Genomic DNA, 27,959 nt, shown 5'->3' with positions numbered 1-27,959 from the left:
GCAGCATCAAGACAAGACCCTCAGGTGGCACTTGGACTTCTTCCTGAACACTTGGGAGATTCCCAGAATTAACTGAGAGAGGTCTGGGAGGACTGGAGCAGATGAGACCAGAGTTAGCAAGTGTGGCTCTGCTGGAGAATCCAGGGTTGGGTAGTCTGGGGAAACATCTCTATATTCACAGCCCACAGTTAACAGCTTGAGTTACTTACAAAATTAAAAAAAAATATTTACTTACTTTTTTGAGAGAGAGAGAGAGCAAATGAGCACAAGTGGGGAAGGGGCAGAGAAGGAGACACAGAATCTGAAGCAGACTTCAGGCTATGAGCTGTTAGCACAGAGCCCAACATGGGGCTCAAATCCACGAGCTAAACCATGAGTTGGTTAAGCCAAAGTCAGATGCTTAACCAACTGAGCCACCCAGGCACCCCTGCTTCAGTTACTTCTAGAACAAAAACCAACACTTCAGGAATGCATCAATTACCTGGGAAGTTTTGTGGTTGTTATTGTGCATATTTTTTAAGTTTATTTATTTTTGGTGATTCAAAATACCTTACTTTGATACTCAAAAATACTTGGCAGCAACCAAAAGAAGACAAAAAGTTGCACGCATAGTATAAATTATGTGTTGTTCTTGTTGTTTGGAATCATTTGGAGTAAATTGCCCATCTGAAATCCTAACACCTTGGAAAAGTTCAGGTGCACATCCTACAAACAGAACATTTTCCTACAACACAGTCATCAAAATCAAGGGTACATCCAATTACTAATACACTGGTAGATCTAATCACCCTGACAGGTCCCAGTCTGCAAACTGTCCCCAAGATCCTCTTTTTTTTTTTTTTTTTAAAAGAGAGAGAGACAAAGTGTGAGCAGGGGAGGGGCACAGAGAGAGGGAGACACGGAATCCAAAGCAGGCTCCAGGCTCTGAGCTGTTGGCACAGAGCCAGATGTGGGGCTCGAACCCATGAACCATGAGATCATGACCTGAGCTGAAGTCTGACGCTTAACCGACTGAGCCATTCAGACCCCCCACCCTCAAATGCCTTTTAAATGAAGACTCCAGCATGCTGCTTTTAGTTCTGGTGTCTCTTCAGATTCCTTTGGTCTGGAACATGTCTTAGGATTTCCTTGACTTTCATGACTGACACTTTTGAAGACTATGGGCCTGGTATTTTGTAGAATGTCCTTAGTCTGGGTTTATCTTTTTCCTGATGTGATCAGATTGTATTGAATTTTGATGTGTCCTATCAGGTGGCCTGGGCCTTTGGGCTGTCCCATTATTGGTGATATTGACTTGGGCCACTGCCTTCGGGCCACCTACCTGCTTCCCTTTACAGAGCTATTCATTTCTCCTCTGTAATTGAGAAGCATTTTGTGGAAAGGAATTTCAAATCTGTGCATATAGCCTACTCCTTACCAAGTGTTTATATACTTATTGATATCACTATGGATTTCTGGTTTCTATTTTATCCAATGAGTTATAATCCATTCGTCATTATTTTGATGTTCAGATATGCCCTGATTGTGTTAGTGTGGCTCATTCAAGCTGTGTCCGTGTGACACAGCCCTGTCATTGCAGAGTACTTCCTTGCCTTCTGACATAAGAATATGGTCCAGTTTAATCTTGTACCTTCTCTGTCTCAGCCCTGGATTCAGCCATTTCTCCAAGGAGGTTTTTTTTTTTTTTTAAATAGTGAATAATGGTGTTTAGAAGTCAAAATATGATCATCACTATTGGGATGTCACTGCTTCTAGACTCAATGAATACAGCAAAGGGATGTGTGTGCTGTATGTACACTTATATACGTACACAGATACTTTCATCTGTCATCTCTAAGTTAACTTTGAGTCCATGGATACCTACACTTCCAATCAACACCCCAAAGTTAATTCTACTCATAACTCCCTTCTCCAACAGTGAGGATCCTGGTTTCTATTAATCTTAAACTCTTTTCCTTACTCAATCAATCTCTCCATATGTAGGCAATTCCCCACCTTTCCTGCCACCTCACCCCCTAGTTGTCCTCTTTACCCTGCTGGCTCTGACACTCTGGCTTTGATCCTCTGGGTCCTACTGACACCCTGCCTGCCCACTGAAGATACTCACCTTGCTTTGCCACCCTGTATGGCTTTAGGACTGAATTATTCATGAAGGGAAGAGAAATGGAAAAGGAGTGTTTTAAATACACATACAAATGGCAAGTCTAAACACAATCCTGGTGGGTGTGCATTGAAAAATATCCAGTGATTATCCTGACCAACCATAGCTCAGAGGGAGGCTGCAGGATGTGTGAGGTTCAAATGCTTCCAGAAGCTGCTTGCTTGTCCCTGTCACACAGTAAGTGATCAGGCAAGTGGGCGGTCGAACAAGATAACAAGTAGCAATGGACAGGAGGGAACAAAGAATTACAGACCGGATACTCAAAAAATATCCCAGTTATAAATCTGGAGTGTCATTTCTTCTCTAAGCCCATGGATGGAGTGGTCATCACTAGAAAGAGATAAGGCATCAGAGAGTCAGATAGTAATGCTGAGAAGAAGAAATGGCAAGGTGAGGGTAGCTCTCTCAGCTCTGGGTTCTCAGCTGCACCTTCACTCCATGATGAAACACTCTGGTGTCTAAATTAGAAATGGCCTCACTGCAGCAACAGCACAAGGGCTGATGTAGTATGAGGCACTGCTGTTCTGCCACAACACCCTGTACATGCAAAATTTAAAGCAGAGCCACTGTATTTCAAATGGAAAAACCAGCCAGTATTTGCTGAGCACTTACTATATGCTGGCATGGTAAAAGGCACAGCAGAGGCCTTCAAGTGATATCTGCTCCTCCATCTGTCTGTTGAGCCATCCATCCACACACATATCCATACATCAGTCCATCCACCCACCTGTCCACATACACCCATCAACCCACTACCCATTTTTCCATCCATCCATCCATTCACTGGTCTATCCACCCATTCACCCACCCATCCAGCTATCTGTCTGTCCATCCCTGGATCTGTGCTAGGGATGGAGCACAGAGTTGAGCCATGTTGGGAGAGGGTGATGGAGGAGAGCCTGGAGCACAGCGACCTTTCTCCACACCAGTTGAGCCTAAGATCCACTGTGAACCTTCAGTGACCAAGAAGGTGGCAGAGAAGGTCCCAGCTGCATCCTGGAGGCAGCTTGAGAATCATAACATCCTTCCCTTCTTGCTGCCAGTGCTTGCTTGCATGGTTTAGGGAGTGAATTTGAACTGGGGTGGGTGTTTGTTCTGCCCTTTCCCCTCAACACCACTGCCATGCTACAGTGCTTCTGGAGCCCTGGTGTTCCTGTTCTGTGGAATGCAGGCTGAGAACACTGGCTCAGCAACTCCTTAGGCAGAGAGGATCATTTCTGGGATAGGACTGGAACTGTGACCTGCCTATGTAAATTACTGGGATTCAGCCCACTGGCAAAAATCAGCTGTAGTGAAACCAATTTTGAATATTCTCTTACACATTAAAAATTTTTTTTAACCTTTTTTACTTTATTTTTTGAGAGACAGAGAGAGACAAAGTGTGAGCAAGAGAGGGGCCGAGAGAGAGACACAGAATCCAAAGCAGGGTCCAGGCTCTGAGCTGTCAGCACAGAACCAAATGTGGGGCTCGAACCCATGAATACAAAATCATGACCCGAGCCGAAGTCAGACTTTCACCCGACTGAGCCACGCAGGCTCCCCTCTTATACTTCTTACCTGGAGGCTTAACATCATCTTCCTGTGAGCTCACTGAGCAAATGCTAAGCCTGGGATTGTAAACAGAATCTGGCCTTTGGGAAAAGAAATGTAAAAATCCCTACATCACTTAATTGGTGTTTGCTCTTAAGAAGGCCAACATGCAAATATAACTAATTTCATCCTCAAAGACATTATGCATGCTCCAAGAACTTCCTAACATGCTCCGTGACATAATACACGTGCACTCATGACCTCTTCTTCAGTGTATACCTGGGGGGAGAGAAGTCCTGAGAATAGGGCCACAGCATCCATTGAGTGAAACCCCCCTGGGGATGATAACCAGGGCAGAGGCTGGGCTGGGAGCCGTCTTCAGGTAGGCCCGCAAAGCAAAGGTCCTAGAATGAGGTCCACATGGCATCTCAGGCCACAGAGGGTAGTGGCAGGACTGAAAGGCACAATGCAGGTTTGGAGGTGCCCTGGCTTACATGGCAGCCACAACCCTTGGAGAATACCCAGGAAAAGCTTGTGTCATGGACAAGGAAGCCAATCTGGGCAGCTGGCCAATAAAAAAGAAATGCAGTAAACACACTACAAAGTTGTGTAAACATAGCAAGGAGATTGTGGAAACAACTTCAGAGGGAAAAAAGAATGAGAGACACACAAAAGAAGAGGGGAGACACCCTCTGGGGGCTGCCCAGGGGTCCTCAGTCTCCCTTTTCTGTGTCTCTTTTTCTCTCTGTTTTAAGAGCCTGTCAGCTTCCCCTTAACCTGTCTCACCAACTGGAGAACATGTAAGCTTTTCTTGATAAAAGGTTAAAGAACAAAAGTTATTTTTATCACAAATGTCAAGATAAGTTGTTAATTCCTGCTCTCTGTACCTGTTTTGCATTTGTTAAGAGCATGAGTTTGTGTTTTTGGTCAGTTCTAAGTTTGGATTCTCGCTCTCTCTTGTGGACTGTGGGACTTTGGGAACTGACCTAATTTTTCTGAATCTCAGCTTCTGAATCTGTCGTTGGCCATGTTAATGACAGCTTCAGAGCCCTGCTTGACACATAACATAATGTAACACATAAGTGTGTTCAGTAGATAATATGGCTCTAATTCCCACCAATGCTGTCCTTCCCTGATTCCTAGGACATCCAATCCTTTGAGGTCAGAGCACCCTACTCTGGCTCCCAGTAGACTAGTCAAAGGGGTAAGTACTTGGCCCATCAGGGCTCCCTGTCTTCGAACAGGTCAGGTTTGGGTACTGGTATTACAGGACCTGGACAGGAATATCTCCCCTGGGTGTGTATGGGGGCAGAAGTGGTCAGCTCTATGTGCATACAGAGCACAGCAATAGGTGTCCAGCACTGAGCTGGGGTTGGAAGAGAATCAAAAAGAACCACTGGGTTTAGCTGTCCCATCAGGATATTGCAGCCTGAAGGAGGAAACAATATAAAACATATATGAGCCCTGGATGAGGCAGGGAATCAGGACAGAGTGATGTGCACAACAGTGCAGCATTTCTCTGGGCAGAGCACAAACAAGTGGTACTTTAAAGAGACAGTGCAGAGGTGCTATATCCTCCAGTCCTCTGAGATGTGGGGTCACAGACACAATTCATGTTACCGAAGAGTTTAAACCAGGATAAAATACATATATCCTTTGAAAAGGTAAACTTTGAGAGGTTTATAAATACACTCTTCCTTTTCTTATCCCATAGACCATTTCCCACACAAAAATAGCTGAATCCCTTTCATGATCACTCCATTCTTTTTTTTTTTTTAAAGTTTATTTATGTTGAGAGAGAAAGAAAGAGAGGGAGGCAGAGAAAGAATCCCAAGCAGGCTCCACACTGTCAGTGCAGAGCCCAATGTAGGGCTCGATCTCACAAACTGTGAGATCATGACCTGAGCCAAGATCAAGAGTTGAATGCTTAACTGACTGAGCCACCCAAGTGACCCATGGTCATTCCATTCTTGAAATGCAAGTAAACAGGATGAAAATAGGAGCACCTAGAAATCTATGTCTTCAGGGTTATGACTTCCTAAAATTTGAATCAGAAAGGCATTGTGGAGCTTCTGAGTTGCTGGTGAGACTGCAAAAAAACATATCAAACTTTAGAGAGAACTTAGTGTATAAGTTACCTTGTGGGGGTCAAAGATGTTCCAGAACAAGAACACTGAATGGAACCATCAGTTTAAGGGAGCATCCTTCCTAATGATCTCCAAGCGAGGAAGGCTGAGCATATCAAAGTGAATTTCTGCATGGAGAGCTCCATCACTCATTCAGATTAGTTTTGATACAATGAGAATGTGTAAAAGTCTTTGCACAGGCTACTTAGCCCCAACAGTAAGTGCTGGAGCACAGCTGTATCTTTCCCAGATCATATAACTTGCCACAATGGATCTGGCAGAATTAGGATTAAGAAAATGCCCAACTGCTAAACTTGGTAGGGATGTCTTCTGATGTGTGGGGGGCATGCAGGTGAGGAGCAATGGGGACACAGGTTGCCAAGGCTCCTCTCAGCCCACCACATCCACCCCACATGGTCTGTTGATCTAGAGCTCCTGTTTCATCTCCTCTGCCACATCCAAACCCCAGCCTACCACCCCATGTCTGGTTCTTGCTGCTGTGCAGATCAAGTTAAGAACACTGCACCCCTTCACTCCTCCTGAACACAACCGTCCCACCTAGAGAGAATGCACAGAGGAGTTATTGGATGGTTCTAGAAAGTATATAGTGGCAAGTGGATTGGGGAAGAACACGGAATTTACATTTTTTTGTTTTACCCTCTAGTGTTCCCAGATGTGATTGCAACACAGCCTGAAGCACATGAGTGGACACTGATAAGGGGGCAGAAGGTGCCTTCTAGTTTGGGAGTGAGAATACGAACTTTTAAAGCTCAAGTAAAGCATAGAAATTCCCATTTTTCTTTTTCCCTTTCTCTCATGATCCAACTCTCAAATGCTTCCTGTAGGCAGTAGCTGAGGTCACCACAGAAGCCTCTGAAAGCCAAAAATCTGAGAGAGAGGAACCTTCCTCAATGATCAGTGGATCTATGATACCAAGAGGTTGGGCAGGGGAGAATCCATTTTTTAAATTTTTTACTTTTTAAAATAATTTTTAAAATGTTTATTTTTGAGAGAGTACAAGCAGGGGAGGGGTGAGGGTGGGAGAAACAGAGGATCTGAAGCAGGCTCTGTGCTGGCAGCAAAAAGCCCAATGTGAGGCTCGAACTCAAAAGTTATAAAATAACCTGAGCTAGAGTTGGATGGTTAACCAAATAAGCCACCCAGGTGCCCCTTCCCCGATTTTTTTAGTATTCTCTCCACCGCCCCCCCCCCACCCCCATCCATCCTCTGGTCATCTGGCCCAGGATACAGGTTCAGTCACAGAGTTCCATGGTAGAGTGCTGTAACCAAGGCCCTAGAATTCTGGCTGGAGGACAGAAAAGGGAGTCTCAGGCAACCAACAAGTGTTTGGAAGATCCTGGAAAGGGACAACTTGAGAAAACAACCTTGTGAGATTATCTATGAACTCCTGGACTCCCCTCCCACCAGCCTCAAGTTGAGCATGTCTGGTCCTAATCAGTATCCCAAAGGCTCCGAGGACTGACTGAATAGATCACACCCAGGTCACAGATTGAGTAATGCAGCTGAATAGGACAATGAAGGCTTTGAAAACTGAACTGACATTGTACCCAAAGCCCAGGGAAGGTAGGTTGAACCCAATGGTATGAACGTAACCAGCTTGCAGCCTGCTAAAACAAAACTGTCTGCATTTTCCATAGATTATAAACAAACCCAGAGTCTCAAAACATATGATCCAAAACTTCCAAGATGCAGTCTAAAGTTACCTGATATATGATGAACCACAAAGATCCCAATGTTCAAGAAAGGGAGCAAGCAAAATGCATTATGTTTGAGTTGGTACAGATGGTGGAATGATCTGACAAAGGCTTTCAGGTAGTTATGAGAATGCTCCAATAAGTGCTTGGAAGAAATGGAAAGGTAAGAAGTCTCAGCAAAGAAACAGAAGATATCAGGAAAACTGAAAGGAAAGCTTAGAAACCCAAATAAAAAGTAGAGGAAAGAAATTCACAGAATGGAGTCAATACCAGATTGGTGTTGAAGGAAAAAGAGTCCGTAAATTTGAAGACAGATCAATAGAAATGATTCAATCTGAAGATGACAAGATTGAAAAACTGAGACCCTAAGTTACCTGTCAGACAATGCCAAATATCTGACATTTCTATCACCAGAGTCCCAGAAGAATAGAAAGAGTACAGTAAATTAAAGAAATAATAATTGAAAGCTTCTTAAGTTGGCCCAAAATACAAATCTATAGATTCAAAAAGCTCAGAGAAATAAAGAGGACAAACCTCTAGAAATCCAGACACATCAAAATAAAATGGTTAAGACCAAAAATGGAGAAAAAAATGTTGAAAGCATCCAGAAAAGGGTGATACATTCAATAGAGAAACAATTTTTTGAATGACTACAAATTTCTCACCGTGAACCACAGAAGACAGATTGAGGGGGAGTAACATTTCTGAAGTGCTATAAAAAAAAAAGGTTAAACTAGAATTCTGTACTCAATAAAAATATCCTTTAGATATGAAGGTGAAATAAAGACATTCGCAGATGAAGGAAAAGTTAGAGAATTCATAAGCAGCAAATCTTTCCAAAAGAATTTGGTGGACTTTTTCAGATAGAAAGAAAATGATACCAGAAGAAAAGCTGAAACATCAAAAATGAAGGAAGAGCAACAGAAATGCTTCATGATCTGCTAGAGAATTCTTTTATTCTTAGTTCTTTAATATATATTTGAAGATTCACACAAAATTCTAATATTGGTTTCTGGGCTATTCAAGGCATGAAGATGTAATATATAATAAAATTATAACATAAAGGGAGGGGATGAGGGACCTATATGGTAGTAAGGGTTTTGAATGTCACATGAAATAATTTTCACTGGAAGTAAAATATCAATTCCAAAAAAGATTGTTTAAAGAATGTATATTGTAATTTAAAACCATTTAGAAACCGTATAAAGGAGTATAGTCAAAATCACAATAGTTAAATCAAGAGACTTTAAAAACATTGAAAAAAAGACCAGAAAGGAGAACAGAGGAACAACAACAACAAACACATGGTGTCCAGGGGAAACAAATAATAAAATGGAAGATGTAAAGTAAAGAAGAAAAACCCCCACATGATCATATTAATTTACATAGAAAATTCATTTGATAAAATTCAACATTAATTAATGATAGAACTCACAACAAAAGGAGTATAAGTAAACTTCCTCAGCCTGATAAAAGATACCTACAAAAACTTACTTAATTGTCATATTAATAAAGATTTCTGACTAAGATTAGTAACCAGGAAAGGATGTCCTCTCTTAGCATGCCTATTCAACATGGTACTAAAAGTTCTAAGTAGTGCAATAAGTCAAGAAAAATAAAGGCATAAAGGCTGTGAAGGAAGAAAGAAAACTATCTCTACTCACAGATGATATGAATGTCTATGTAGAAAATCTGAAGGAATCTACAAAAAAACTTTCATAGATGTAATAAATGAGTGTAGTAATGTCACAGAATACAAAGTCAACACAAAAATCAACCACAATTCTATAACTAGCAATGTACAATTGCAAACCTTAATTAAAACACACACACACACACACACACACACACACACACACACACTATCATTTATAATAGCTCCAAATGAATTACTCAGGTAAAAATGGAATAAAACATGTATAGGACCTATATGCTAAAACTACAAAATGATGATTGAACAAATCAAAAATGATCTAGGGGTGCCTGGATATCTCAGTTGGTTTAGGCATCTGACTCTTGACTCTGGCTCAGGTTATGATCTCACGGTTTGTGAGTTTGAGCCCCATGTCAGGCTCTGCACTGACAGCATGGAGCCTGCTTGGGATTCTCTCTCTTTACCTCTCTCTCTCTGCCCCTGCACTGCATATGTGCATGCTCTTTCTCTCAAAATGAATACACATAAAAAAATCTAAATAAATGGAGAGACATACTGTATCCCTCCAACACACGGAAAAACATGTGTTAGAAGACTCAACATTGTAAAGATTTCAAACTTCCCAAATTCATGGGTAGATTTAATGCAATACTAATCAAAATCCCAATGGGATATTTTTCAGATACAGATAAGTATATACTACAAATTTATACAGGAAAGCAAAGCAAAACAAAACAAAAAACCCCCCAAAACTAAAAGTACTAAAAAAGAAGAAAGTTGGAGAAATGATGCTAACCGTTTTTAAGACTTATTGTAAAGTAACACTGATTAAGAAGGTGAGTGTCAAAAAAAATGGGCACATATTCCAGTGGAAAATAACAGAGAATCCAGAAAAAAAATACCTACAAAAATAATACCAATTATTTTTTTTGACAAAGGTTAAAGGATTTCAATGATGAAAGTATAGTCTTTTCAAATATTAATATTGGAAAATTGGACCTCTGTACACAAGTATATGAACCATTGATCTGTTCCCTGTCCTGTTAGTTTTACTTTTTGGATAATGTCATATAAATGAAATCATACAGACAGCATATAACTTTTTGAGATTTGATTTTTCATTCAGCGGAATGCTGTGAGTTTCATGAAAGCTGTTGTGTGTATTAGTTTTTTTAAATTAATTAGTAGTGTCCCATAATAAGAATGTAGCTGAATTCGTTTATTATTTGATTTTCCAATTTTTTATGAATTTTGAATAGAACTGATATAAAGATCTTTATGTGGACATGTTTTCACTTTTCTGGGGCAGATTTTCTCAACCTTGGTACTGCTGAAAAGTCTGGACCAGATAATTATTTCTTGGGTGGCTGTCCTGTGCATTTTAGAAGGCTTAGCAGTATCCTTGGCTTCCACCCATTAGATTCTAGCACTACCCAGCCCACCATACAGTTGTGACAACTAAAATTATTTCTACACCTTGGCCAAATGTCCCAGGGGGAGAGCTACCCCTGGCTGTTAACCACTGCTCTAGGGTAAATATTAGGAATGGAATGGCTGGGTCATACGGCAAGTGTATGTTTAAATTTATAAGAACCTGTCAGACTACATTTGAGAGTGGTTGTATCATTCTATATTGCCACCAACTATGTATGAGAATTCCATTTGTTTTGCATTTTCACTAGCACTTGGTATTGTCAGTGCATTTTCTTTTTGACCTTCTAACAAATGTAGTGCATTTTTCATTTCTGTTGGGTTCACATTATATTCTTAGAACTGAGAGGATCCTGGTTTACTCCCTGCCTCCCCAAAATGTAGTGGTTGTGTTGAAAATTGCTTGGTAATAGTTCATTGTAAATGTATTTAAGATAATTCCTCCCATCAATTCATTATTGACCTAATGTTTACAAAGGTTTTCAACACTTGACAGATGAGGAAAGGGAGACTCAGAGAGCCTGAGTTGGAAAATGCCTTTCTGTACATTCACAGAGCAGACAACTGATTGTGCAGGCTTAGTCTATTGTTAGTAAGGGCTGGGATTCAAATGGAATCCCCTTGAAACACATCCTGGAATTGGACTAGAAAACAAGGGAATATTATTCCATTGCCCACAGAACTAAAGGTTCTAAAGGTGGCAAGAATCCAATTCTCCATAATAATGGAGACAGGCTTCTGAGAGAAAGGACAGGAAAAAAAAAGTGGGGGACCTGGGAGACAGATGATCTGAGTTTGAACTATGGCTCTGTCATTCAATACCCAGGACAAGTCATTTTCCATCTTGAATCCAAGTTTCCTCATATGTTAGATGAAAATTATAATCTTTACCTCACAAGCTTACTGTGATGGTATAATGAGACTGTGCATATAAAAATGCATGGCAAATGGAAGGCAATTAATAAATATCAAGCTAATGAAGAAATCTTTTTCAGAGCTTCTAAAGATTAAGAAGTTGAATATATTTAGTGTTTGGATTTCATACACTTGTTTCTTATCTCAAATTAGCCAACCTGAAGTGAATGCCAGAAAGCTGATGTCTTTCTTTTTCTTTGATGACATCATTCATATCATGAATTTAAAGTTAGAATTTTATACCTAGCCAACCTATCCACCAAAAGTGAGGTAGAATAAACACAGATTCCAATATGTCAGGACTCAAAAGGCCTATCTGCAGTGCACTCTTAAAAAGTTACTGAGGCTTGTCCCAGTATATGCTCTGGGAAACCCCAGGGCTGTGTCTCAGACATATCTGGGTCTATATTCTAGCTTCATCAGTTACTAACTGGAGATAAGTCAATTCCTGGGTGGCTCAGTCGGTTAAGCATCTGACGTTGGCCCAGGTCATGACCTCACAGTTCGTGGGTTTGAGCCCTGCATTGGGCTCTGTGCTGTCAGATCAGATTCTGTGTCTCCCTCTCTCTCTGCTCCTCCTGCTGCATCCTCTGTCTATGTCTGTCTCCTAAAAATAAATAAACATAAAAAAATTTTAAAAAATCAATTAATCTCTCTCATCATTAGTTTCCTAATTTATTTAAAAAAATTTAATGTTTATTTTTAAGTGAGAGAGAGACAGAGTGCTAGCAGTGGAGGGGCAGAGAGAGATACACACACACACACAGATTCCAAAACAGGCTCCAGGTTCCCAGCTGTTGGGGCTCGAACTCACAAACCATGAGATCATGATCTGATGCAAAGTCAGATGCTTAACCAAATGAGTCACCCAGGTGCCTCAAGTTTTCTAATTTATAAAATTCCTCCTCAGCTATACCCAGCACAATCCAGTAAGCCATTTTTTTGTGTGTACTTCATTCCTGTGGGACCAGACTCTGGAGGTCAGGCCACTGAGTATAAAATGTATAAACTAACAGGGGGGATTTTATCCATAATCAGAGAGACTCCTAAAAGCCTCAAAGGCCTCAAGACTAAAAGAATTGAATTTCTAAGAGTTGAATGTCAGACATTGAGATGAGCCAGTGGAACACAGGGTGAGGAAATACATTTCAGATATCTGGGAAGGGCCTTCACAACATACAATATAGGTAGTAGGCATGCCAATTTACAGAATAAGTGTGACAATGTCTTAATAAATGTTATTTTTACTATTATAAAAGTATCTCTTTCCAAACCCCTTCAGATATGTGATTTTGCCACCCCATAACAGTAACATTGGCATATGTAACAGATTGCTTTAGGGGTTACATCCTTCCACTCCTGTGTCCTTGTCCCTTTATAATGTGCCTTTGCCCCTCTTCCCATCGCAGGTGGAGTCTATCTTTCTGCCTTGAGGCTGGCTTGACCATGTGACTTGCTTTGGCCAATGGGACATTTGTAACGTGATGCAATCAGAAGCTTGAGAAGCACCAGAAAATCAGGGGCTGCTCTCTTCCTGCCCTTAGACTGTATTATAAGGAGCTTGGACCACCTCAAAGATAAAAATCCATGTGGTCAGAGGCCCAGAGAGAGCTAGTTCTTGGCCTCAGAGCAGTGAATGAGACTATCTCGGACTATCTAACCCTGTTCATACCAACTGCCAAATGACTGCTGCAGCCCCATGAGTGGAACCAGGCAATTCCGGTGACCCCCAGAATATCAGCAAATCTGGCTGGATACTGCTCTAAGCCACTCAGTTTTGGGGTGGTTTGCTATACAACCATCAAAAACTGATACAGCCTGGTAGTAACTTTCCTACCAAGTGGATTTTACAGATGAACAGAACCCAGGCTCAGGAAGCTTATGAGACATGCCCAACTTCACATGCCCGGCTTAGGACTATAACCCAGTGCATTTAAGTCTGGGTCTCTGGTCATGATCTACCAGGCCCTTTTACTTGCTCTCCTTATGCAGTTTCCCTGAAACTAGATGAAGTACCCAGAGACCTCCAGAAACTAATTTCTGTCAGAGATTTTTATCATTTTCAGCACAAGTAACTGGGTTCTTTTGATTGCACACACCCTCTTTTCCTAGAGTATGGTGTGGGGCTGCACATGCAAACAGATGATGGGTAGCCAGATTTAGGGTGGAGTTATTTCCTTATTACCTCCTTGTCTTCCTTCTGGGGAGCATCCCTGTCCCCCGAGCCCCTATGTGAACTAGAGCACCCAGATGGCGACAATGGTGATCGTTAGATAGGGCTATAAAAATCCTAGCAGCACGCCTTCAGAAGGGTCACATTTCACAGGTGGTATCTCAGAGAGTCTCTGGAACAGCAGCAGAAGCAGCACAGAAGATTTGATTTCTCTTATTTTGGCCATGGAGAAGTGATACATTTTGATTTGAAAGCATCAGAGGGAATTCTTCCTACACTGTAGGTGTGCCCTGCTCAGAAGCACCTGGCTCTGCCTGGGCCTGGGCTCTTTACTATGTTTGCTAGTCTATGTCTGAGGGTGCCATTGTCTGTCTTTCTTGTGCATCTGAAGTTCAATAGGAAGCCCATACCCACCTTGCCTTCCTGGGGTCTTCAAGGGTGCCCTGCTCTGTGATCACATACTCTGGGGCATCAGCCCTAAGCAGCCTGTCCATGGTGGCTATCTGGCTGGTAGCCTGCCCTTCCTGGATGCCAACCTGGTCTATGCCCTTCTCCGTGGGTGAGTAGTGGATATGCTTCTCTGCCTCCAGAGTCTCTTTCTGGGTTCTGGCAGTGAGACTGGGGGCAGGCCGCTTGTGAGTTGTGTAGGAAGAAGAAAGAAGGCCAAGCTCATTCCCGAGTCTGCCCTTCAGTCCCTCTTCAGGTACTTAACCTGGCCATATTCTGGGGGAAGTAATGGGCTTAAAAATGATACCAGGCCAGTGTCCATGCTGACCCCATCTGTGCCAGTACCAGGGGGCCAGGAGACAGACGGAGCAGGACAGAGGGAAGGGCTCATGCTGCTGCTGCTACGCTTGTCCCTCATCCTGGGGAACCAGGTTTCTTAGTGAGCCAGGTGTGGGAGGGAACACAAAGAGGGCCATTTTAGTTTTTGTTACCATCACACCTGCAAACTCATTCTCTTGCTTAGTTCTCTCCTATCCCCAGATGAAACCTGGAAATTTTGTGTGACTTCTCTGGTTGCTTCTTCTAGGGGCTGCCACTCCCTGGCCATGTCTGTTTTTCATTTCACTGCCTCCTCATTCTCTGAGCCATTTGTGGCCCCCTGTGTGGCTGGCACAGGCCAGAGAGGAGAGGCTGGAGGGTGACAAAGTCCTTTTTGACTTTCTTCTTTTGGGTGCCCATTGTTTTTGGTGGAGGCCCAAATGCTGACCTCCATTTCTATGGAGGTGATTTTGCAGGTCTTGGGGCCTCCTCACAGCTGTCTCTACCCTCCTTCCCTGAACAGAACACCCTAAGTTGATGTCTTGTGACCAGTCTTCTGGCCTAGCTTCTTGGGTTTGCCCCCATTGTAGCAGAGTCCTCCCGAAGACAGCCCAGCTCAGGTCTCATCCCAGGGTTCACTCCTGGTGCTCAGAAAGCCTGCATATGTAGCTCTTACACTGCACAGCCCTCCATGTCTCTGAGGACTTGGGAGCTCACCAGCCTCAGCCTTCAGAGCCTTGGGGAAGACATTGGGTACCAGTCTCCAAGGCCTTCAAGCTCCAGAGATACCCCATATCACTCAGCTCAACGTGAGGAGAGAAACCTATTCCCTTTGCCCAGGGATGACTGAGGCAAAATGCAGAGATACTGATAACTCACTAAAAATAGTCTCTCTTTTGAAATTCTGAACCCCAAAGGGAGGTTGGAGCCCCGTAGCAGAGGAGCGTCTCCTGGAGGAAGAGAACAACTGGTATTCTTGGTTAGCCTGACCATACAAGAGTGATCCAGAAGGAAGGAAAAGGTGAAAAGACCAGGTGAGAGAGACTAAAATCTCATGTCTCATGCAGAGCTCACACATGTTTATAAAACTAACATGTCAGAACAAAAAAACCCTTCATTTCTAGAAGTTCCTTGCCTCCTTCTGGGATTCACCTGCTGCTGTGGGATCCAAGTGACCATACTGAGCCCAAACATGGTCCTGTGGGCAGACATCAGGCCAGAATACTCTGAACTTTGGCATGGGGGGGGCCACAGGGGGTAGTATTTGAGTTTCTGGAACCATTAAAAACTCAGGAGAAATCAGCCATGAGGGCTTGGACACCATCCTGAAGAGCATTTCCTTGCTGTGGTCTATGCAAATGACCAGCAAAGGGGGTGCTCCTGAGGGCCTGGCAGGTGTCAGAGTCCCCAGCTGCATCAGGCATTGCCCACCCCTCCCTAATACCTCTATGCCCTCTGATGGAAAAGGATGCTGGGAGCTTGTGTGATGTTTATTGGATCCCCAAACCTGCTGGTCCAAGTTGCAGTGGAGGGGACTAAAAAAACCAAGAGATCTCTCGGGGTGAAGTGACACCTTTCATTTAATACTCATTGCTTCTGGCTAGACACATTTTTATCTTTACAACTGAGACCAAATTGATGGTGAAGGGATCCTGGGAGGTGCATTTGAAGGTGCATGAGAGCTACAATTGGGTTGACATGTCTCAGCAACACCAGAGCCCTCTTCCTGTGAGCTGGGAAGAGTGGGTAGCTGGTCCAATGCCTTCTGTCTTCCTCCATTTCCCCAAAGTTTAAAAGAAGAACAGAGATGCGGGCCATCCTAAAGGAAGCCTATCTGCCATGGTCCTGCCCCTACTGAGTTGGCAAACCTGAGTCCCATGAGAAGGAGACAGAAATGAACAGCAGATATGCAACTCCTTCTGCCCGTCACTCAGCTCTGGGCTCTCTTGGTTCCCAGGGAGCAGGAGGAGCTGAGGCCTTAAGAGTTAAGATACGCCTGATCATCTGTGTGAGGAGGGTCCAAGTGCCTCCTGGATGGGGGGCCTCTGGGGACACAGGATGTAGTGATGGTTATTATTGTATCCCCATCCCCCCACCCCAGAAGACACACTGGGCTAGAGTCAATCTACCTGTATCTACAGTGTCTGCCCTGTGGCAGATGCCAGAGATGCAGTGATGGAAGGGATGATAAGGAATTCTTTAGACACAGCTCAGGCACAACTCAGGAGGCATGGAAAAGCAGAGTGTGGAATTTTTAAGAATGAATTGAGCCTTTAGAATTATTTGTCCCCAAATGTCCTAAATAAGATAGACTTTTGGTCCTAACATGTCACATTATTAAAATAAAGTGACAAAACCACCCTGTGGGAATTGTGTTTATGGGTTTCTGTACCGAGGACTTGTCTTTGAGGGTCGTTGATATAGTGCCAGGCCCGGGAAGCCCTAGGCCCTGCTGCTGGTGGCTTAGGGCTCAGAAGCCAAGATGTGGAGCCAGGACATACCACCAGCATGGGCTGTCTACTGGCATCTGATCCTTTCTTCAGTCTTCTCAGTGTCAACACTCAGGATTTTTTTTTTTTTGAGAGAGAGAGAGGGGAGGAGAATCCAAAGCAGGCTATAGCAGCCAGCCTGATGCAGAGCTTGAGCTTACAAACCATGAGATCATGGCCTGAGCTAAAGTCAGATGCTCAACCAACTGAGCCACCCAGATGCCCCTCAGTGTGACTTCTTGAAGCCAGAAATTAAATAGATTGATATTTAGGTGGAAAAAAATCCAAACCCAGCCGCTTGAGGCTTCTGAGCCTGGTGAGTACAACAGAAGTGTTCAGGGTCTCCCAAGTCACATGCCTCCTACAAAGGCTGGCTGTGCAGGGAGTCCTCTCCCCAGCACTGTCTTAATGACGAAGGGGTGACACTGGTGACCTTCATGCCTTGACCTGCAAAATGCATGCAAGGCTGTGTAAACTTTTCCCCAAATATCTGGCAGGGGTCCAACTATGTCCCACAACTCTGCCCTGAGTTTTAGGAGAATCTAGTATCTGAAGGCAGGAGGCTTTGTGTCTCCCCCGGCCTGGGGTTACCACCAGCTCCCTCGAGCCACTTCCCACGCTGGGTGGCCAGGAGCTCAAGGTGACCACTGGGGAGGGGAAGGGGCAGCACTTACCCCCCGCCTGTGCCACCATTCTTGCTGAAGTGCGTGCGTGGCTCGCTGGACGCCAATTTCAGCAGCTCAGTCCACTCCCGCTCCCATTCCTCCTCGGTGTACACCAGCCCTGACTGGCACAATGGAAGCCGGCTCAGGAGGTGGTGGGCTGGTCTCTTCACCCACCCCCACTCCGGGCGAGCCTGGAGGCCCTGCTGGACCTCTGGTTTCAGTCCAAGCCCAACCAACACCCAGGCTGGGCACCACCTGCTACTGGCCACTGACCGTCACTGTGTGCTATCAACAATATTTTTTCAGAATGCCCAGTCTCCAATTTCAATGCTGTTGGGGGTCCATCCAGCAATTAGGGTCATTCCCAGGGGGTGAGAATGATGAAACATCATCTGCACACACCCCAGGCTTGGGGTTGACATTTAAACAGTTTAAAGGGATGATGAACCAAGTTCAGTCAGCGAGCAGGCAGATTCTTCTAGGACAGCGAAGTACTAATGTCCCTTATCATCAGGAGGACTGGGATTCTCTGTGGATTGAGTACATGCCCAGGAACTGGGGCTGTAGACTGTGCCAGGACTGCCCTGTAGCTACACCTGACCTTCAAGCCACCAACAGTAGTGACCAGACATAGGTGACTGTATAATTCATCAACCAAGCCAGGACAGCTTTTCAGAGTGAAGATGGCTGGTTTTCATAATAATGCAAGGACAGGCAGTAAGAGTCGACATGTCATCACGGTGTGTGCCAGGGGCTGAGCTTTTATTATGGGGACCTCTTCAGTGGGTTTAAATGGAAAAATCTTTACTAGTCCCAGAAGCGATTGCTGCCTGACCTCACAAGACAAACTTGGCCTTGGGGCCCAGCTCTGGACTTCACCAGGGCTCATGGCTGTGTTTGGTGTGGGTCCCAGGCTCTGAACACCCCAGTAGGTACAAACCTCCTTGTTCTGTTGTGTCTGCTGCCACCTCCATCTTCGCTTTAGGGCTTCCCTTTCAGCCCCTGTCCTCATCATGGTGTAGAGAGCTTTCCGCAAAACCAGGTCCCGATCATGAAATCCCCACATTCCTGTAGCGGGAAGCCCAAGAGGAGCAGCAGAAAGACAGGACATGAAGAGGGGGACAAATCAGTAGGTGACTCAGACTGTCACAACTTACCAGGCCTGGCCTCATGCATCTGCACACAAAGATAACTCATTAGTCAGCCATCAGTTCTCATGATTAACTAGCAATTCCCCTCTGGTCTCTTTCTCCGTTTCCCATTGAAGCAAGTTGGTGAATGAAGGAGGCTGTCCCCTCTCAGGAAGCAACAGTGGGTTGCTTTTCTCTGGGACCTGTGGCAAGCCACTTTCAATTTCACAGGTTTGTTTTGAAGGACCTCATGTTCACTGTCCACGTCTTGTATTTGAGTGAGAGATAGTCTCTGTGGATAGGTTGTTCATGTGTCTTCACATGGGGCCTCAAGCCAGGATGGCAATCAGACCCTGGCTTCATCTAGGGTCTGCCACATCTAATATCTCTGCCCTCAGGCATATCAGCCTCCTGAGTAGCCGAGCGTCAGTGGACACCACTGCAAACATCTGGACCTAAGAGAAAGTACCTGCTGTTGAGGTAGAAGTTCTTTCTCCCTTACCCCCTACCCAGCCTCTGCTGGGTGGTGAGGGATTATAAGGAAAACCAGCCATTTCTGAGTACATTCTTGGGGCAGTTGAGATGTGGTCAAGAGACCCAACAAATGGAAGAAACAGTAATGAGAGGTGCCCCTCTGGCTGTGGGGAAAAAGTGAAGGGAATCTATCCATCCTTCCATCCATCTGTCCATCCATCTATCCATCCATGCATCCATATCTATCCATTTAATTAAATGGCATTAATTCAATTTAATTAATTCCAAACCTAATTCATAAAAAGGGTGAGATACCATTCTTGTTGTTGGGAATACCCACAGCAGCAATCAGGACAGACGAAGTTCCTAAAATCTCAGAGAGCTCACACTGGGGAAGGTGGAGCAGTCACGGAATTGCCACATAACATACGACCTCAGGGGAAGTGGCCCCATAAGGAGAGATGAAGCAGGCCAAGAGGACGGGATGCTGGTTGGCATTGGTCATGGCATGAATGGTGACATCAGACCAGAGACTCGAGTGGGTATAGGAGGGAGCTGGGTTATCATCCGAGGCAGAGGGGAAGGCCAGGCACCAGCCCCTAGGGGCGCCCACATGGCAAACCTGAGAAATAGCAAGAGGGAAATGTGGCTGGAGGGAGGATCAAGGAGACAAGGTGAAGGGTGAAAAGGTGGACTTTTAGGTGAGCTGAGTGCCCCTGGAGGGCTTTCACAAGAGGAGTGACCTGCACTGATCTAATCTCTAAAGGCTCAATCGGCCATATATCTTTTAGTGCAAAGGTATGCAATAACCAGGGGCTGCTATGGGCTTTCCATCAAGAGAGGCAAGAGAGGCAAGAGAGGCTTTTGTCTTTTTTTTTTTTTTTTCTGCAACATAGATGGATGGCAGTGGCCATTAATGCTCCTGTTATAAACAAGCCAAATTGATCTTACTCATCTCTCAGACCTGCCTGCAGTCTCCTCTCAAAACTCCTTGTTCAGGTCTCTCTTCCAGAGAGGGTCTCCCAGCCCCATTAATGTTTGCTTACAAGCCTGGCCCTAGGATACTGTAATTTCTGTGTGTGCCGCACAACCCTAGGTCAATGTCATGCCTGGTCAGCAGTTTTAATAACCACCCCTGGTCAGTGTTGCATGGCTGCTTTGGGCAGTGCTGCCCCTCCCTCTGGAGTTTAGTAATTGGAGTACAAAAGGAAAACAAGGAACCAGGAGAAAAGATTCAACTGGCCAAGAGCACCCGATTCAGCCATGGCCCAGCCTCTTTAGCAGCTGGAGCAAGGCTGGCCCATGGGAGGCTTTCTCTTCCCAGGCAGACAGGAGGTCCACTGTGCTGACCGAGAAAACACCTGCCCACAGGCCAGAACACAGTGGCATGTGACCTGATTTGTGGCTTTGCCCACCTGTAGTGCTGAGAAGGGACAGTGTCTCTGCACACTGCAGTTTCTGAGGATACAGGCATTTCCTCTGTAATGAGGCTGTTGTGTGACAAAGATGAGAGATTTCTTCTTTTGTGTTCTTTCCAGGTTTACACACAACAAAGTAAAGAAATGTTCCGGAGCAAGGGAATAGTTAATACATTATGATGAACTATGACATAACTACCAAAAATACAAGTAATTCACAATATAATTTTAAGGGGAAAATTCTGGATTCCAAACTGTGAGCACTGTGAGATCATAATTTCACTGGAAGAGGAGACAATATACACCAAAACATTAAAATGGCGCTCGCTGGGTGGTAGGGTTGTTGATTTTTATTTTTGTATTGTGATGAATGTGGAATACTTTTATAATGCCAACAGACAGAAATGTGTTTGTTTTGAAATGGAAAGGAAGCAGGTAGGTGGGAGCTTCTTGTCCTCCATCATTCCTGACCAAGCCTGTGGAGTGTGGCCCCTTGCTGTGGGGCTCCATTCCCCTCAGAGGCTCTCAGGCCCCTTTGTAGACCTGATGCATTTCCCTCTGTGAGTTTTAGGCATCTCACCTCTGTCCACCTGTTACTTGACCAGCCTCACTTACAGGCTCAGAGAGGTTTGGGGTCTGGCCCTTGCTCTGGGTCATACCATCAACCATGTTTACCTGGAAGTGGAGTTTGACCAACAAGGAATATTCTTGGTCAAACTCGCCAACTAAGAATATTTTCATTTGAAGGTCCCATTTGTGGAGAGAGACACTTCACTCTAGGACTGAGGGGGATGGCCAGCTCTTGAGGCCTGGGTCCCCTGCACAAATCCAGCCCTGCCTGTCAAAGCTAATCTGGTTTTATATGTATAAGGCTGGGTCTGGAAGGGATGGTTGAGCTTCTAGGAAGTCTACCATGAGTTATTCAAATAGTGCTGCTCATGCCTGTGCACTTGCTGACATGGCTTTTTGTGACCAGGAAGCAGACAACTCAGCTGAAGGTTGCTGACCTCCCTGCTGTATATTCTAATTGTGTATATTCCCCTGTGATTTACCCAAGTGATACCTACATCAGCAGTCAAAGTGCATGGACTGCTGTCAATGTGGTGGCTCCATACCTACCCAACTTAACGTACTGCTCCCCAAACTTCCTGCTCAAGCCCAACCAAGCTCAGCCCTGCTTCCAAACATCCTGTTAATTCCTGTCTTCATGCTTTTCCATGAAGTCTGCCTATATGAAATGTCCTTTTTTATATTCTTTCAAGTCTTTCAAGTCTCAGTAAAATCCTACCTCCTCCAGGAAGTCCTCTTTTATTGCTCTAGGACATGATGTCTAATCCCCATGACTGCAGCTCATGATTAGGCTTCCTTCTTTTATATTAGGTCTTTTCTCATATATGCTCTGTGTTCTCACCAAGCCTGCCAGCTGTTTGACAAGGACTGGATTGCTGCCTCCGTCCCTTGGGGACTCTTCCAGATGAGTGATGTGCATGGCTCTAGTTAGCATATGTCTGTCCTTTAACAGTGAGCAGAGCAGGCCTGGGGTGCTGCCACCCTCTGTCGCTGTGTGGAGCTTACCCAGCGAGGCGGCGTGTAAAAGGCAGTTCCCATCCCCTGTAGTGGCCAAAGGAAGAAGCCGTTTACAGCTCGTGCACACAGTGGACCACCAGTTCAGGCGACCTGAAACAGAAGCTCACTTTAGAAGAGAATCCCAGAACAGAGCATTTGAATGCTTGCTAAGTAAGCGTAGACGTCAGCAGATGATTTTTGAGAGGGTTCTAGAAAACTTCAGTGGGAAGGTAGAACATTATGACTATTTTGCCTCTAAGATAAATGGACAAATTTATCAATTAGCAAGAGGGTTAAGAAACTCAAGGACAAAGGCTTTTCTTCTTGAATCTGGGAACATTTTACACACATGCGTGCACGCGCGTGCGCACACACACACACACACACACAAATAAAAGTTTCTCTGTAATTTACTTGAACACAGTTTCCCTTTCTGAAAGTTATTTTTTTTCTCATGTACCATCCTTTTTTGATGCATACACACCTCCAAAAGTATGGTTTACATTTAATTTAACACATCCAAACCATCATTGCTACTTAGGTATATTCCTGTTAAATCTCACTAACACATCCAGAGACTTCTGCTTCCAGGAAGATGGAGTAGATATACTTTCTCCTATTCCTTCTCTTAAATATAACGAAAAATCCTGGACATCATGTGCAGAATAGCACAGGAAGACTTAAAAGTGGAGGAAGAGGCGGACTGACCAGGAACCTTGGGATCTGAGAAACAAGATGGTGTAGCTCTCTGGAGTTTCTTTTTGTGCCCAAATCCCAGGCCAGGTATTGGAAAAGCTGACAACCTGGAGACGCCAATGGAGGCAAAAGAATTATGCTCACTCTAGACAGTATGGAAGGAAAGGGGCAGCTTAGGAAGGCAGACAGTAACTGCTCTATTTAAGGCAAGTGCCACAGAAGAAACTATAGCTCATCATCATCCCGGTCAGCAAAGGTGAAGTGGGAAGCTGAAGCTTTCAACCTTAAGAGGCATAATGAGCCACTCACCATCCGTTCCCCCAGTGCCAGATGGTGTCAGAGAAGGCTGAAATCACTGCCAGCTCTTCAGTCCTGCTGGGTGATAATATGGACTCCACCCCCTACCAACTGAGAACATATGGGGAGCTTAACCTTTCACACCCATGTGGTGGTAATGAGGTCCCTCTGCTCCCTCCCAGCAGTACCAAGAAGCACATGCCTCCACAGGTGTCAACAAAGCAGAGTGGAGAACCTGTGCTTCTATCCTATTCTGGCAGTTAATTGCCATTCTACAACTCCAGACTTCAGATGATCAGAAAGGGAGAACCCATCAGACCTGCGGTAAAGAATAATAAAAGGATTCAGTAGAGAATACTGCAGGGCACAAAGAAGGAATAAAAGGCTTGAAAAGGCATGTGTGTTGGTAAATGTAAATAAATATTGACTGTTTAAAGCAATATCAGAGATGCCTTTTTGAGGATTGAAGTATATGTAGAATTAAAATACTTGACAGCAGTAACACAAAATATGGAAATGTGTAATAAGTGACATAAATCCTAAGATCCTTACATTGACCAGGAAGTGTTAAAAAGGCAAAATTAAAGTACATTCTAATAGCTTGATGGTGGGTTTTGGAAACTTTAGGGTAACCACTACGAGAATAATAAAAGAACATGTAACTGACAAGCTAGTAGTGGGGAAACCAGAATAATAAATATTCTTAAATAATTCAAAAAATATGAGAGAAGAAAAAAGAGCCACAATAAGATACAATAAACTGCAAAATAATGTATTTGAAAAAAATGTCAATATTTATATTAAATGTGAGTGAACTAAATACTCCAATTAAAAGACAGAGATTGTCAATCTTGTTTAAAAAAAACCAAGTATATTCTGCCAATATAAGACACCATAAACATAATGACACAGAAATATAACAGTAACTAGGTAGAGAAAGATACACCATTCAAAACTAAGCAAAGGGGCTCCTTGGGTGGCTCAGCTGGTTAAGTGTCAGACTTGATTTCAGCTCAAGGTCATGCTCTCATGTTTTAGGAGATTGAATTGCACGTCAGGCTCTGCACTGACAGCATGGAGTCTGCTTGGGATTCTCTCTCTCTGTCTCTCCCCTCTCATGTTATCACTCCATCTCTCAAAATAAATAAATTAAAAAAAACTGTGAAAAACCAAAAAAAAAAAACTAAGCAAAATTAAAGCTAGTAAAGTCCTACTGATATCAGATGTAGGTGACATTATTATGGCGCAGGATAAAGAGGGATATTTCATAGTGATAACATAGTAAAGTCAAATGGAAAATATAATGACACTTAATGTGTATCTAAGACTTAGTTTAAAATATATATAAAGCAAAAATTGATAGACTCAAGAGAGAAATAAACCGAAAATCAAAACTGGAGATTTTAAACCAAAGTCTCTGGATAAATGATAGACTCAACAAACAAAAACTTCCGTAGAGATTAGATAAACATAATTCAAGAACCTGATCTAATATATAGGTCGACTTGACATATGTATAACACTCCACCCCACTGACTGCAAAATAATTACATTTTTTTCAAGTCACTTAGAATATTTTCCAATATCAACCATATATTGGGCCATAAAAAAGTGTCAACAAATTTCAAAGGATTTGAAATCATTCATAGTATGTGTTCTGGTTGTACTAAAAATAAGCTAGAAATCTATGAGAAAAATCGAGAAAAGTAGTCATTTTGGGCTGCTATAATAAAATACTGCAGACTGGGTAGCTTAAACCACAGACACTTATTTCTCACAGCTGTAGAGGCTGGAAGTCCCAGATTGAAGTGATGGCTAATGTGGTTCCTGGTCAGAACCCTCTTCCAGATTTGTAGGTGGCAGACTTCTTGCTGTGCTCTCTCATGGTGGATAGTGAGCTCTGATCTCTTCCTCGTTTTGTAAGGACACTAATCCCATCATGGGGGCCCCATCCTCATGACCTTATTTAAACTTAATTACCTCTTAAAGGCCCTACTGCCAAATACCATCACATTAAGGATCAGGGTTCCAACATAGGGATTTAGGGTGAGACACAAACATTCAGTCCATAGCAGCACCTTTACTACTAAGGCAGTTTGTTCACTGAATGTGGCTGTCCCCCAAGGGGACTACCCTCTCAACTGCTTTATAGATAATGAGCAAGTTGAATAGGATAGGGGTTATATAGATCTGTTTTGAAAATCCAATTCCTTCCTGACCATTTATGGTCATGTTGCTTTTTTTTTTTTTTTTTTTTTTTTTTTTTGGTCCGTAGTGGCAACCCTAGGCTAGTCTGTTTGGCACATCCTCTGGGTGGCAGTTTAGCCAAAACGGAACCTAGAGGATTCACACCTAGTTATGATTCAGTTTTATAAAAATACTTTGTCCTTTTTTTTTTTTTTTAGTATATGTGCTGCTGAAGTAAGCACAATACTTTGTCCTTCTTTTGGCTGACCTTTGTGGATGAGAGATGCACTTGTGATTAGGAAGAGGTTGAAAAAAAATAGGTAAGTTACAGGCACTCTGATGGCATATACCAATTTTGTGATAAGGGGAGAAGCAACAACTCTAGCATGTAGGGAAGGAATATTCCATACTGCAGAATGTATAGGGGAGGGAGGCATATTGATAAGGTTTTATTTCTCAGGGCCACCCTTTAGGTTTCCACAAGAAGAAAAATCCTCTCGCGGGATGTCCCAGATTTTGTACGTGCCTCAACTATAACAGAATCTTTCTCCTGTGAACAAGAAGTCTCAGGTTTTCTGCCTGTAAAATTTTGGACATCTCATAGTTATTGACCCAAAACAGTAGCCTCATAAAATACAAAGTTTACTATACATCAGGCGAGGAAGTTCCCACAAAATACAATAGGATGAGTTGAAACTATTAGAACAGGAGTGAACACAAAATACCCTGAGCCTTACCAGAACTGAAACACAGCCTCAACTCATCAGTCTGTGACCACTGTAAGGTAATCAGCCACCAGCAGGGGAAGGGTGAGCCCTTTCTAGGATAACATCACTTGGGGCCTCTGAAATTTTATATTCACAAGGTCTATAAGGCAAGCAAAAATTACCAGGTATGCCAAATCCAAACAAAAACAAAACCAACCAAACAAAAAACTCCAAGAGTAACCGAATGAAAACCAAAAGGGAAAAATGAGATAACAGAAAAAGGCATGCAGATTATCCAAATTTTGAAGTTATCTGACAGAGACTTTAAATCATTATAATTAGTATGTTCAAGAAAATAGAAAAAAAGGGGGCAGAAGCAATATTTGAATAGATAAATCACCAAGGATTTTCTAAAATGGACTAAAGATAATTTTTAGAGGTCTGAAACTTTCAAAAGAATAAATACAAAGCAAATGGCATATAGTGAAACTGCTGAAAATTGAAGAGAAACTCTTAAAAGCAGAGGAAAATAGAACTATTACATACCAAGGGGAATAGTAACATAAGCCTACACACAGTGGAATGATAACATCAAAGAGCCAAAAGAAAATAGCCTCCAAGCTAGAGTTCTATTACCAGCAAAACTATCCTTCAATACTGAAATAGCCAGGAATGTAAGGTAACTTCCTCAATCTGGTCAGGTCACTACGAAAAGCTTGCAGCTAACATAATACTTAAGAGTAAGATATTGGCTACTTTCAACCTCAGATGAGGAACATTACTTAATATTGATGACAGTGTTAACCTGTGCAATGAGCAAGAAGATATTATGATAGATAGTAAGTGAATGGAACTGCATTTATCAGTAGTTAACATAACTGTTTAGGTAGAATGTACTTAGGAATCTACCAAAACACTCCTAAACCTAATAAGGGAACTTATATTTAGTAAGATCTCTGGGAAAAAAGTCAATCTAGAGATATCATTTATATTTCTATTTATAAATCATATATTTAGAAAGTGTAATAAAAATACAATACTTAGACATAAATTTCATGAAAGATGTTATATCTAGACTAAAACCTACAAAAATATACATTCCAAAAAATATAAGTAAGATTTAAATAAGTGGATAGGTTAATTGTGCACATAGATTGAACTCCTTAATTATTTTGCATTCTCCCTGAGTTGATCTATAACTTAACATAATCCCATGCAAAACTCCAGAAGCTTATTGATTTATGATGTGGTTTCATCTTAGCTTGGGCAAACCATGCAGTATTTAATACATAGTAGCAGAATATTTACTATTGAAGCTTGAAAAGATGTGAGTTCTTTGTGTGCAATCTTTCATTTATGCATGTGAGAGGGTTTTTTTTTTAATATTTTTACATTGTAGTACTTGTTTTGCTTGTTGGTGGTGTTTGCTTATTTAATACATTCCGTCAAGGACAGAAATTACATGATTTTTTTTTTGTTTTTGTTTGTTTGTTTGTTTTTCTCCCTAGGAAGTGTGTCTTGGGTTTTCCCCTTATTATTTTCATTCCTTTTTTTTTCCTCTTCTTTTTTTGGTGGTGGGGGTGGTTATGTTTAAATGAAGTCGCTTTTACAACACCAAAGACTTAATCATCCATTTCCTATATAAAAGGTAGCTACTTTTCTGCATGGACCTCAAGTATATTGTAGTATAGAGGTGGAATTTAAGGAAAGGTATTAAGCAGGCTGTGTTGTAGCTTATGAACAAGTAATAAATTGTATCATTTATCTTGAATGTATCATAGATAAGCTGCTATATAACGATTGCCACTTCAGATAGCTGTGAAATTAGGTGATTAACTAGTTGTTACTTAACCTTCTAAT

The 27,959-nt window shown here is 42.9% G+C and overlaps 1 protein-coding gene across 1 annotated transcript in view; it reads right to left on the bottom strand.

Moving 5' to 3' along the window:
- OTUD7A (OTU deubiquitinase 7A) overlaps window positions 1–27,959 on the bottom strand; it is a gene marked incomplete at its 3' end in the record, with an annotated part of 217,287 nt that overhangs the window by 27,141 nt on the left and 162,187 nt on the right. Inside the window, exons 6-8 of the mRNA XM_029952279.1 lie at window positions 22,222–22,323; window positions 18,565–18,692; window positions 17,634–17,746 (exon numbers count right to left, since the gene is read on the bottom strand). Of these exons, the coding sequence (XP_029808139.1) occupies window positions 17,634–17,746; window positions 18,565–18,692; window positions 22,222–22,323 (343 nt within the window). The remainder of the gene's footprint in view (window positions 1–17,633; window positions 17,747–18,564; window positions 18,693–22,221; window positions 22,324–27,959) is intronic.

The sequence above is a fragment of the Suricata suricatta genome, chromosome 9, assembly GCF_006229205.1.
Source record: "Suricata suricatta isolate VVHF042 chromosome 9, meerkat_22Aug2017_6uvM2_HiC, whole genome shotgun sequence".
In the NCBI taxonomy this organism is placed as follows: domain Eukaryota; kingdom Metazoa; phylum Chordata; class Mammalia; order Carnivora; family Herpestidae; genus Suricata; species Suricata suricatta.
Note: the sequence above shows the minus strand (reverse complement) of the source record. Positions and strands in the feature narration are given on the sequence as shown.